This window comes from Lathamus discolor, chromosome 4 (genome assembly GCF_037157495.1).
Source record: "Lathamus discolor isolate bLatDis1 chromosome 4, bLatDis1.hap1, whole genome shotgun sequence".
Taxonomy (NCBI): domain Eukaryota; kingdom Metazoa; phylum Chordata; class Aves; order Psittaciformes; family Psittacidae; genus Lathamus; species Lathamus discolor.
The window spans coordinates 8,503,828-8,514,475 of record NC_088887.1 but is presented as its reverse complement, the minus strand read 5'-3'; the positions used below and the strand labels follow the sequence as shown (position 1 = coordinate 8,514,475).

The window sequence follows — 10,648 nt, the reverse complement described above, 5'->3', positions numbered from 1 at the left end:
GCATGGAGACCTCGCCTAAAGTTCAGCTGGAATAAATCTTTAGGGCCAGGGCCAGTGGTGTAAGAGCTGGGTGGGTGATCCCTCATGGCTGTTGGCACAGAGCCTCTGCTCCATGGGAAGGGAAGACTTTCCTCTGCCCAAATCCCCACACTTCCTTAACACACAAGCTTGGGAAACCTGCGCCAGCAGCCCCTTTGCCTCCATCCTCCCCAGGGTCACAGGAAAAAGGCAGTTTGATGTGTGTGTTCCAACTGCCCTTTCCCTAGCGATAGGTCCAGCACACCTGTGCACTCCCACAACCTCCCCATGATCCATGTAGGGGTGCTGGCTGGTTCCTGCCTTGATGGGGACATGTTGGGGGTGAGGGGCCCATATCCACATCTCTGGCTCGCTTTGCCCAAAGTTGGCTTGGGTGATTAGACTGATGGCCTCCTGACGTCAGATGAGATCCGTTAAAAGGTATTTATCTCAGGCTTGGGCCAAAGCCGTGGGAGAGATTAAAAGAGATTGAGGCCAAGATAATCCCCTCGCAGCATCCCACTAAAGTGGCTGCCAAAAGGCACACCACCAAATCTGCCACCCCTAACCCCTGTGCCCGGTTCTGGTTCCCCCATACAGAGCCCAGTTTGCTGCCCAGAGAGGGGGTGAGCCTGGCGCTGCCATTGGTTTTCCCTTTGAGAGGCCACTGTGGGTGGCACCATCCCTCTTCCCACCATACCCAGCATATGAGTGGTGGCACACTGTCCCTGGGAAAACGGGAATTCCTGTGCACTGTGAGGTGCAGCAAGCCCTGCCCCAGTGGCTGGTTAATCCTGGCCTGTTCTGGCTAATCTGCACTTTATTAGTTGCTGATACGAACAGAAGGAGTCCAACGCGCCCATGATGGCTTCTTTCCCTTCAGGAGCAGCGTGCTACTCTCTCTTTTCACCCCTCCCCATCCCACCTGCTTTGCATTACGTCCCAATCCGATTTCCCCAAGTCTCTGGTGTCTGATTTAATTTGCCTGACGCTGCTCCTGGAATCAGCCCTCCCCCGGCCCCTCCCGTCCACAGCCTTCCCATGGGGAGATCAGTCCTGGGAGAGGCTGAGGAGCAGAGCGGGAGCAAGGGACTCGCCGTGCGGACGTGCTGGACCGAGTGGACACCACACAGTGACAAGGGGCTTCTGGCTGGCGGGGAGCGGTGTCTCAGCAGGGGAAAAAGGCCGTGAGGGTCCCATCCAGGGGGGACCACAACCCACCTCGCTCTACAGATCCCGGTAAGGATGCTGCCTTCTTGTGATGTCTGAGGTCACCTTGGTTAGCCTGGCACTTGGGAGCCTGAGTTTCTTGGTGTGGTTTTGTAGGGAGTCTTTGTACAAGGGCTGATTCCATCAGAGGATGTGGGAGAGAAGATGATGGTGGGGAAGGGATTTGTGTTAGCACTGAGATGTCTTTACAATGATGAGCGGTTTTGCACCGGGATGGGGTTGCTTGTTCTCCCCTTGGCAGGTGAATCTCACCAGTTTCTGGACTGGAACAGGGAGGTTACACTTCCTCTGAGGGACCTGGTACTCACTGTGGTACACAGTCCTGCACTCGTGATGCACCACTGTGCACACCTCTTTGCAGCTGACTGCTTTTCTGGATGGAGAAGGAGCCTTCAGAAAGTAAGGAGCAGAGCAGGGTAATTTTACCCTGGCCTTTGATCTCCATCACAGGGGAAGAGGGATCATCTCTGTATCCGGCTCTGCAAGGAGCCCAGGGTCACCAGGGCGAGCATGCGAAGCCCAGCTAGGGATTACACAGAGACCCAGGACTGCTGCCTATTAATATTCAGTCCTCCCTCCTGCCCCTTTCCCTTTTCCACCTACAGGCCTCCTGAAGAGGGATCACTCCCTCCCCAGGGAGGGGAAAGCTGCCTGGAGGATAGGAAATAAGGGGGTTCACCTCTCCCTTCTTCCCACCCATCACTTGTGCCCTGATCCCCATGAGACTGATGCAGGTGGCTCGGTAGGACAGCCCCTGGGGCGCAGGCTGGACCACAGCCATGGCATGGTGCAAGGGATGTAGCCACTATCCTGAGAAGTCATGGTATGGCAGCAAAAGGTGGATGGTTCTGGATCTCTGTCATCCTCACAGCATGGCAGAGGCATTTGGTCTGCTGCAAACAGACACCCAAGGGCTCAGGATGGGTCTGGTTGCCCACAGACAGGAGCGCTACAGCAGGTGCCTCCAGCAAGCGTGGCAGGGAAGGCAGGAGGGGAAAGGACCGTCATGTCAGAGAGCAGAAGAATGAAACGTGGTTTCTAAAGCCAAGGACTGTGAACTGGATGAGCACAGCCAAGGCAGAGCTCAGAAGAGGGCTGGCTTGAACTGACTCTGGACCAGTGCTGGTGCAAAGATCCTCCTGGCAGTAGCTCTTTGCAATGCGGATGGTGACGAATTGCTTTTCCAAAGGTATCTAAGGACTTGGTTTCCTCTACTGCTTAGCATCCACATGCAAGAGCGCTGACCTTGAGAAAGCATCGAGTATGCACCGTTTGGAAGCCTTTCCCATTAAAAGCAGGCTGGGCAGCTACCATGAGAGATCACGAGCTGAGCTGCGGATTCACAACAAATGTGCATCCCTAGGGTCCCACTGGTCATGGCAGGAACATGCCTTGGCTTGACTCCAAGCTCCATTCGTCTTTCCTCTGTTCTTCCCCCATTTGGTTCCGGCGTTCCCTGTCCTAAGTGTACAGGACCACGAGGAGCTGCTCTTTCGCATCCCCGCCATGGTGCTCCTGGGAGGCAGCTGAGGACCAGGTAACTCACTCTTCACAACCTGCAGTGGGATGTGACGGCTGGAGGCGACAGGCAACGCTGGAGCTATTATTATCGCTCATCTGTGGCTCCTTGTCCTTGTGAGGCTGAGAACAATTCCCAGCTTCATTTAGAGTGTTCCTCCAGAGGGATTTAAAGGTTCGGACAGAGTCCTGAACCTGAGCTGCGCCTTCTCTATATTTAGCCCTTTTTATCCATCCTCGACACCATGCCCCTACCCTTTTATCTGTCTGACGGCTCTGAAACCCCCTTGTTTTGTTGTGCATCTTCACAGAGCAGGAGCCTGTGAACTGGTGCTCCCATGGTAGTGACAGAGTAGAGAAAGAAACACCCAGAGAGGGAAAGAACATGATAAAAATGGGGGAGAGAGGTGAAGAAGGCTGGGGTTCCAATGTGCCATGAGGAGGACGTGCAGCCAGCTTCACGTGGGGCACAAGTTGGAAGGAAGAGAGAACAAGGCTCCTCTCTTCATGCAGGCCTGGGTGGGCATAACCAGAGGTCCACAAAGACAGGCTAGGGCAGGTGGATGGACAATAATCTCAGATGGGCAAAGGTGTGTGGCTGGAAGTTCAGGTCTGCCACTTGGTGTGTTGGTAGGCAGTGACCAGAGCTGGATGCAGTCTCTGCAGCCTGACTGTACACTGAAACTGAGGGGCAAACACCACAAGATAAGGAGGATGCTTCCTTCCAGAAGGCCTTCTGAAAGCTGAAGGGCCTTCCCCAGCATCTCGCCAGTCTGTCACTTAGCCGAGAGGTGGCATGGGGTGCCCAGCTCCTTCCCAAAGGATAAGTGCATGGAGGTGAGCTTCTATGTCCAGCATCACTCCACCAGGTGCAGCTATGCATCCTTGCTGTTCCCTCATCACTGTTCTGTCTAAAGGAGAGAGGAAAACAACAGTGAAAAGGGCACAGCTCATGTGCTGGTCTTTCCCCATCCTTCAGTGTGGCTGGGGCATGTGCCTCTGGGCTCTGACTGCAGCCCTGGGCTCCTCTCCTGCTCCCTTGCCATGTGCTGGGGCCAGCAGCCACATCCAGTGCGTGGGCAGGGGGCAGGCAGCGGTGCTACAGCTCTGGTCAGGCTTGAGGGCAGCAGGCGCAAGCTTTTCTCTGCAAATATAGCCTGAAATAGCTTCCCGCTGGAATAGGATCATGCTTTCCAGGAGCTTTCCAGGAGCTAGGGGAAATCTGTATCCCCCTGTATTTCCCAAAGTCAAAACCATGCTGCAGGAGTCATTGACCAAGCAGAAACTCACTCTGCCTGCAGGAACAAAGCAAAGCCACGGAGACATTAGGGGAAGGGATTCTGGAGGGGAACTCAGAGAGCTCTAAGAAGCAGCAGGCAAAAGTGGGACCTGGGAGATACCTGCTTGAGCTTGCCCACAGCAAGAGTGCAGCCTGGCATGGCAGGACCCAAAACCCCGTTGGCTGGAAGAAATGAGGCCTTCACACAGCAGGCAAGAGGGGGATGGAGGTGGTGTGACCCACATGGATTAGGAGATCGGCCTTGGGGCCTTGGAGGCCCATGGATTGGCCTTGGGGCAAAGCACTGGTTCTAACTGTTATCAACACACAGAGCATTTCTGACCACTCACACACACCTAGGAGAAAGATTGAAGCAATTAAAGACCCAATTCGGCTACAAGAGTGGGAGATGCTGGAATCACTGGGGAAGTTTTAAGTGCCCACAGAAGAGAGGACAGAGCTGCTGTGTGCACCTGGATCTTGGATATGGATTGCAGGTCTGGTTCACTGCTCTCTGCAAAAACAGATCACCTACACTCTGTAAGCAACCTAAAAGGGCTTAGAGAACAGCAGAGGTGATGGAATGCAGTGGCTTACATGGGAGGAATGAATAAGTGTGCTCTGCAGTCTGCAAAAGAGATGGATGAAGACAGATATGACAAAGATCTGTAAAATACCAAGCGATGCTGAGGTGAATAGAGACTAGTTACTTGTGGAGTCTTCCAACTCAAAAGCTAGGGACCACCAAGTGGAACTAGTGCCTTTGCGGAGTAACAGAACCAATCTTCTTTGCAGAGCCTGAGGGCTACAGAGGATGCTAGACTTTGACATAGGCACCAAAATTGTGTCGACAAATGCATAGAAGAAAATTCCATCAAGGGTTTTCAACTAATGCTGCCTCTGGCTTTGAACATCAATGAAAACCTGGGGCAAGGAAAGTAGGAGAAATACCGCTATCTACTTATGTAGGTCTTTACAGATCCTTTTCACTTGATGGTCAAAGACCACCCCCGAGGTGGGCACTGCCTGGTGATGCTTTTGCCTGGGACAAATGACCTGAGACAGCCATGGGGCTCCTCCTCCTGGATCTGAGAGGGACAGCTCGGCCATGGCCAGGGACAGCTTGGCTACGGACAGGGAGAAGCCAATGAGGCAGACCCAGAACTTGGCAGGGCTTGGGATGGAAAGATGAAAAACAAAGAGGTGAGGGCACAAGTGTGGCCAGAACCCCCGTCAGAAGCTGTAGAGGTCTTCAGCTTCTCAGTGTATGGGATACCAGACCAAACGGACCTTTGATCAGGTCAAATACGATCTTGCTAAAGGCTTTGACCAGCTACAGCACATTACCAAGCACTCAGGCAAGAAATGGTTGCACAGCTTTCGTTAGAGTTGCCTACATTTGCATAACTGAGCAGTCACATCAGTGTCCTTTCTATTTCACACCTCTCTCCCTGGATTTCTCTCCCCAGAATCAAGGCTGCCCCACGCAGAAGAGGCACCCCTAGGTCAGAAAGATGGGGGAAATGGAACAGATGAAGCAGGAGGCTGAGCAGCTGAAGAAGCAGATTGCGGTAACGTTGGCAGCAGTCACGAAACTGCTAAGAGGGTGTCTACCTCCTGTCCATGTTGTCCTCCTCAGCCACAATGTGGGGTGGTGCCTTCTCCACCTATATCCTTGAGCCCCTGCAGTTCCGCACAGACCTTTAAGTGCTGGTAGAGATCATCATAGTATGGTGGGGGGAAGAAAGGGAAAGGAAGGGAATGAAGAAGGGACACTACAATGGTGAGAAAGAAGTGGCTATCAGCATTGTGTCTGCACAGGGCCAGAGTGTAGTGTGTCCCCAGGACCTCTGTTCTGCCAGCTGGGAGGATCCATGGAAAGGGTGTCCATCAGGGCACTGGATGCTGAGCAGCTTTTGGCTCACCCTCCTGATGTTTGACTGGTGCCAAGGTGCTCTGGTCACAGACTGGGATCTCCCTGTGCTGGCCAAGTCAAAACACAGCAAAGCCGCAGTTCCTACTTGCAGCATTCCCTAGGCCATGCCCCTACATTCCCCATTGCCATCGTCACACGGCTTCTTTCCTGACCCTTCTGCTCTTGTCTCTTCTCCAGGACGCCCGGAAAGCCTGTGCAGACACAACGCTTGCTCAGGTAAGGACAGAGCTGGCCGGGCACGTGAGGGTGTCGGGGTGTCAGCCAGCACCACTCCAAGGGGGACTCTCTGCAGTTGGGAATGGAGTTAGACGGCAGCAATGTGGGAAGAATACAGCTCCTGCAAGTCCAAGGTGAATTCTTCCTCTCCCCCTGTTTCCTCAGATTGTGTCCGGTGTGGAGGTTGTTGGCCGCATCCAGATGCGGACCCGAAGAACCCTGCGTGGGCACCTGGCCAAGATCTACGCCATGCACTGGTCCACAGACTCCAAGTGAGAGACATGCTGGGTGCAGGACAGCACATGGGTGTGAAGGGCAAGAAGGCTCTGATGGGAAGAGACCTACTAACACGGCCTTGTTCCTCTCTTACAGACTTCTGGTCAGTGCCTCTCAAGATGGGAAACTGATCGTGTGGGACACATACACAACTAACAAGGTAGGAGTCAGACGGCTGCAGCAAACCGGGATGCTGGAGTGGGTCCCCTTGGAGCTAATGCCCTTGTCCTGCTCTCTCTGCTGCTAGAAGCCTGACACGGTTTCTTGTCCTCCCAGGTTCATGCCATCCCTTTGCGTTCTTCCTGGGTCATGACCTGTGCCTATGCCCCCTCGGGCAATTTTGTGGCCTGTGGAGGCCTCGACAACATGTGCTCCATCTACAGCCTCAAGACTCGTGAAGGCAACGTCAAAGTGAGCAGGGAGCTCTCAGCCCATACAGGTGTGTGTGCTCCCTGCCTGCAGCCTGGGTGCCCTCTGCTTCCAAACCTTACTCCTGTAGCCCTGCTCCATTTCTCATATTTGCTTGTTCCCATCTCCCTCCCAGGTTACCTCTCCTGCTGCCGATTTCTTGATGACAACAACATTGTGACTAGCTCTGGAGATACCACATGGTGAGTGTTACCTTCTGCATCTGCATCCCAGTGATGTGATCTCTGGTGCCTAGAGGCCAGTGCAGTACTTTAGTTCTATAGCAGTCCACTAAGGACTAATTCCTCCTACACATGGAGGCCACAAAAAGCACCTTGGGAAGCCATAGTCATCCTTCCTCCAGAACACGTGCTTCTTATCCCAGTGGAGGACATGTCAAAATGCAGGTCTATTGATGAAGCAGTAAGGACCATGTTGTCAGCTCTCACAAAGCACAGTGTCATGACAGAAAACACGATCAATTTATGTGGAAGAACCTCTTGACTGAGGATGAGACAGGACGCAGCATTTCCATCAGAGATCAAGGCTACACTGAGCTTGTTTGCCTGGCTGCATCGTGGGATCCCAGCAAACGTGGCCCATGCATCCTATGCGTGTGGATACAGCAGACCTTTGTCACCTGGTTGCCTGTGGGGTCTTCTTAACCTTCCCTCAGTATTTCCTTCAACTGTTGCAGTTATGGGTATAGGGTCAAACCTCACACACCCCCAGTCTTAGTCTAACTCTGCTTTGGCAAAGGTATGACTAGTAACAGCTGTGAAGACGTCTCCTGTTGTATACAGCTGACTCCAGGGATACCCTCATCTTCCCATGCTTAGCCAGACCCATGGCTGCCCTCCTTCTGTCTGTGAGTGTGGCAGCTCTTTAGCCCATCTGTAGCTCTGTTCTGCCTGGGATGGCTCTGACCACCTCTCTCTTCGCCCACAGCGCACTCTGGGACATTGAGACAGGGCAGCAGAAGACGGTGTTCCTGGGTCACACCGGTGACTGTATGAGCTTGGCCGTCTCCCCAGACTTCAAACTCTTCATCTCTGGGGCTTGCGATGCTACTGCCAAACTGTGGGACGTGCGAGAGGGCACCTGCCGCCAGACCTTCTCAGGGCACGAGTCCGATATCAACGCCATCTGCGTACGTATGCTGGCTGCACAGTGCTGGGGAGGCAAGGAAAAGGGACCGGCTCTGAAATGGGGTCCTGGGACAAGGTGAAAGAAGCTGTCATAGTCGTGTAGGGAGCAAGGGTCTCGGGAGACCTTCCTTGGCCCCGTGATCCAGGCTGAAGCAGGAAGAGCCTGAGTTCACTGAAGTTTGGAGGCTGGCTGTTCCTGGGGAGGTCTTCTGAAAATTCAGTCTTCACAGGAAGCAGCACAGATGTTTGGGGGCAAGTATCCCCCTCAGAGGAAAGGATTCAAACCAGAGCCCTAGAGGTAGCAGGACAAGAAACATGTTAGTTTAATCCCATGTGGCTAACTAAATGAGTCCGCCAGCTTCCTGCAGCGTCTGTTGCTCGGACCACCCTTCACTGGCTTTGGTTAGTACAGCTTTTCTCACCTCTCCCATGGCTGCTCTGCCATCCACACAATTTTCTGCCATACCTGCCACTGAGGAGCCCTTCTTTGCTCCTCATGGCAAGGACACAGACGTGTGTATGAGAAGGTTGGGGTATGAGGATCAGAGGAGGGCTCTCGTAGCTCTGAATCGTGTCAGACCCCATCTGGCAAATCATGGGTGGACACTTGTCAACCCCCAAAATAACAGCTGGAGTCAAAGGGACACTGGTGTCCTTCCTCAAGACTATAGCGTCTTGCAGCAGCTCTAGCCCCTAGGTTAGTTGTTTTCTCAAGATGGTATGGCTTTACTAGATCTTAGGATAAGATCTCCCTGTTCAGCAGACTGAACTTTTACGATCCAGTGTTTTGTCCCACTGGGTTTTCCTACTTCCGTGGCTTCGTCGTAGTTAACAGGGAGGTGAAGAGGTGAGGAAATCTGTAAGGCACAGCCTAAATAAAACCTGGTGTGTGCCCTCCTCAGTTCTTCCCTAACGGTGAAGCCATCTGCACCGGCTCCGATGATGCCACCTGCCGCCTCTTTGACCTCCGGGCAGACCAGGAGCTCATCGTGTACTCTCATGAGAGCATCATCTGCGGGATCACATCCGTCGCCTTCTCCCGCAGCGGGCGCCTCTTGCTTGCTGGGTATGACGACTTCAACTGCAACATCTGGGACTCCCTGAAAGCAGAGCGTGTGGGTGAGTGGCTCCTCGGCGTGCTCCTTTCATTCCCTGCAAGGTCGTCTGTGCCTGCCAACGCAATGAACAGGCCTTAATCTTTTCTAAAAGGGGCACATCCTACTCTGACTGAAACCCCACAAAGCTTCCTCACACTTAAGGAGCCCGCCATAACTAATACAGCTCTCTTGTGTAGAACTCTCATCTTTAATGCTAAGGAAGTCATGCGTGTAAACAATGTTGTTTCAAGGGGGAAAAGAGCATCAAGGCTCCTATTAGCAGTTGTAACTGCTCACAAGCACCAGTAGAATTTCCTACTTTTTCCCAGCCTCTGCCTTTTGCCAGCTCCAGCTACTCACAGTGCCACTTGATGGCAGGGCACCAAGCTGAGTATGGACCCGAGCTTCCATCCAACACCTTTGGGATGCTCATACATAGAATACACCCAAGTGCAATGTTCTTTCAGATGTGGCCCCTAGCCTCTGAATATTTACAATACAGCCTATGCAGAAATAGCATAGCTATTTCTCAGACTTATCAAGGATGTCACTTCCTTTCTTAGTACTACCACTGCTCCAGGGCAAAAGCAGGATTCTGCTAGTCAGACCTTCCCAATAATACTGTTTTATGGCCAGTTCTATGGGTGGGTGGTGGTTGCATGCCATGCACAAAAGTTCTTCTGCACGTTTGTTCTTATTAGCCGCATGCTGATCATGACATGTTGTGTAACTATACACAGGGGTGTAGGTACACAGTTACAATGCATGTCCTCAGTATAGTCAACCCTTTCATCAATCCCAGGCCCCATTTCTTTTCCTGACCTCTCTTCTTTCCCCCCATAGGAATCCTTTCTGGCCACGACAACAGAGTGAGCTGCTTAGGGGTGACGGCAGATGGCATGGCCGTTGCTACTGGCTCCTGGGACAGCTTCCTCAAGATTTGGAACTGAAGCCAGAAGCAGAGAGGGAAAGAGCAGCGGAAGCATGGTCTACAACCAGAGCCCATGCAAACAGCATTGTCAGCTGAGCACAACAGAAATGCCTACCTATCACTCCCGCTTGTCTCTAGACACAGGTTGCTTGTAGGGGTCTCCCAGAGTGAAAGGGAAAGGAGAGTTTGGGGAGGGGGAGCTGGGGAGCAGGAACACACACAGGCCCTTCTCTTCACCTCTAAACAGGCCCAGCAGCTTTCAGCCTTGTGCAGGTTTGAACACCTGCAAAACACTGTTCATTATATCTCAGGACTTTACATTACAGTTCAGACACCCTGCATCTTCCTTCAAACACCTCTACCTGCATCAACAGCCATCCTTCAGAGGGCCCCTCATCCAACACCTGTCCCAAACTTAAACCTGTGCTTCTCTGTGCAGCTGTCCTGTATCCCTGCAGACAGCTTCAGAGACATACTGGGTTTGAGAATTCTATCATACAACCTCAGACAAAAAGCTAGTGTAAATTGGGCTCATTTTCCATTGGGGAAGACTTAGCTCAAATCTTATCTATGCACAAATGAGGGAGAGAT

General features: G+C 52.7%; 1 protein-coding gene across 1 annotated transcript; it reads left to right on the top strand.

The window, feature by feature from the left end:
* The first annotated feature begins 1,044 nt into the window (after positions 1-1,044).
* On the top strand, positions 1,045-10,148 carry GNB3 (G protein subunit beta 3). Its single transcript, XM_065676231.1, has 10 exons — positions 1,045-1,257; positions 5,515-5,616; positions 6,159-6,197; positions 6,363-6,469; positions 6,570-6,633; positions 6,750-6,912; positions 7,018-7,084; positions 7,830-8,031; positions 8,932-9,148; positions 9,970-10,148. Exons 2-10 carry the CDS (start codon positions 5,560-5,562, stop codon positions 10,074-10,076), a joined length of 1,023 nt encoding a protein of 340 aa, XP_065532303.1. The 5' UTR covers positions 1,045-1,257; positions 5,515-5,559; the 3' UTR covers positions 10,077-10,148.
* The last annotated feature ends 500 nt before the right edge of the window (positions 10,149-10,648 follow it).

Coding starts and splice junctions, on each gene's coding strand:
- GNB3 (XM_065676231.1), top strand. CDS start 5,560: ATGGGGGAAATGGAACAGATGAAGCAGGAGGCTGAGCAGCTGAAGAAG. Junction 6,198..6,362: donor CAGACACAACGCTTGCTCAG/GTAAGGACAGAG, acceptor CTGTTTCCTCAG/ATTGTGTCCGGTGTGGAGGT. Junction 6,913..7,017: donor GGAGCTCTCAGCCCATACAG/GTGTGTGTGCTC, acceptor TCTCCCTCCCAG/GTTACCTCTCCTGCTGCCGA.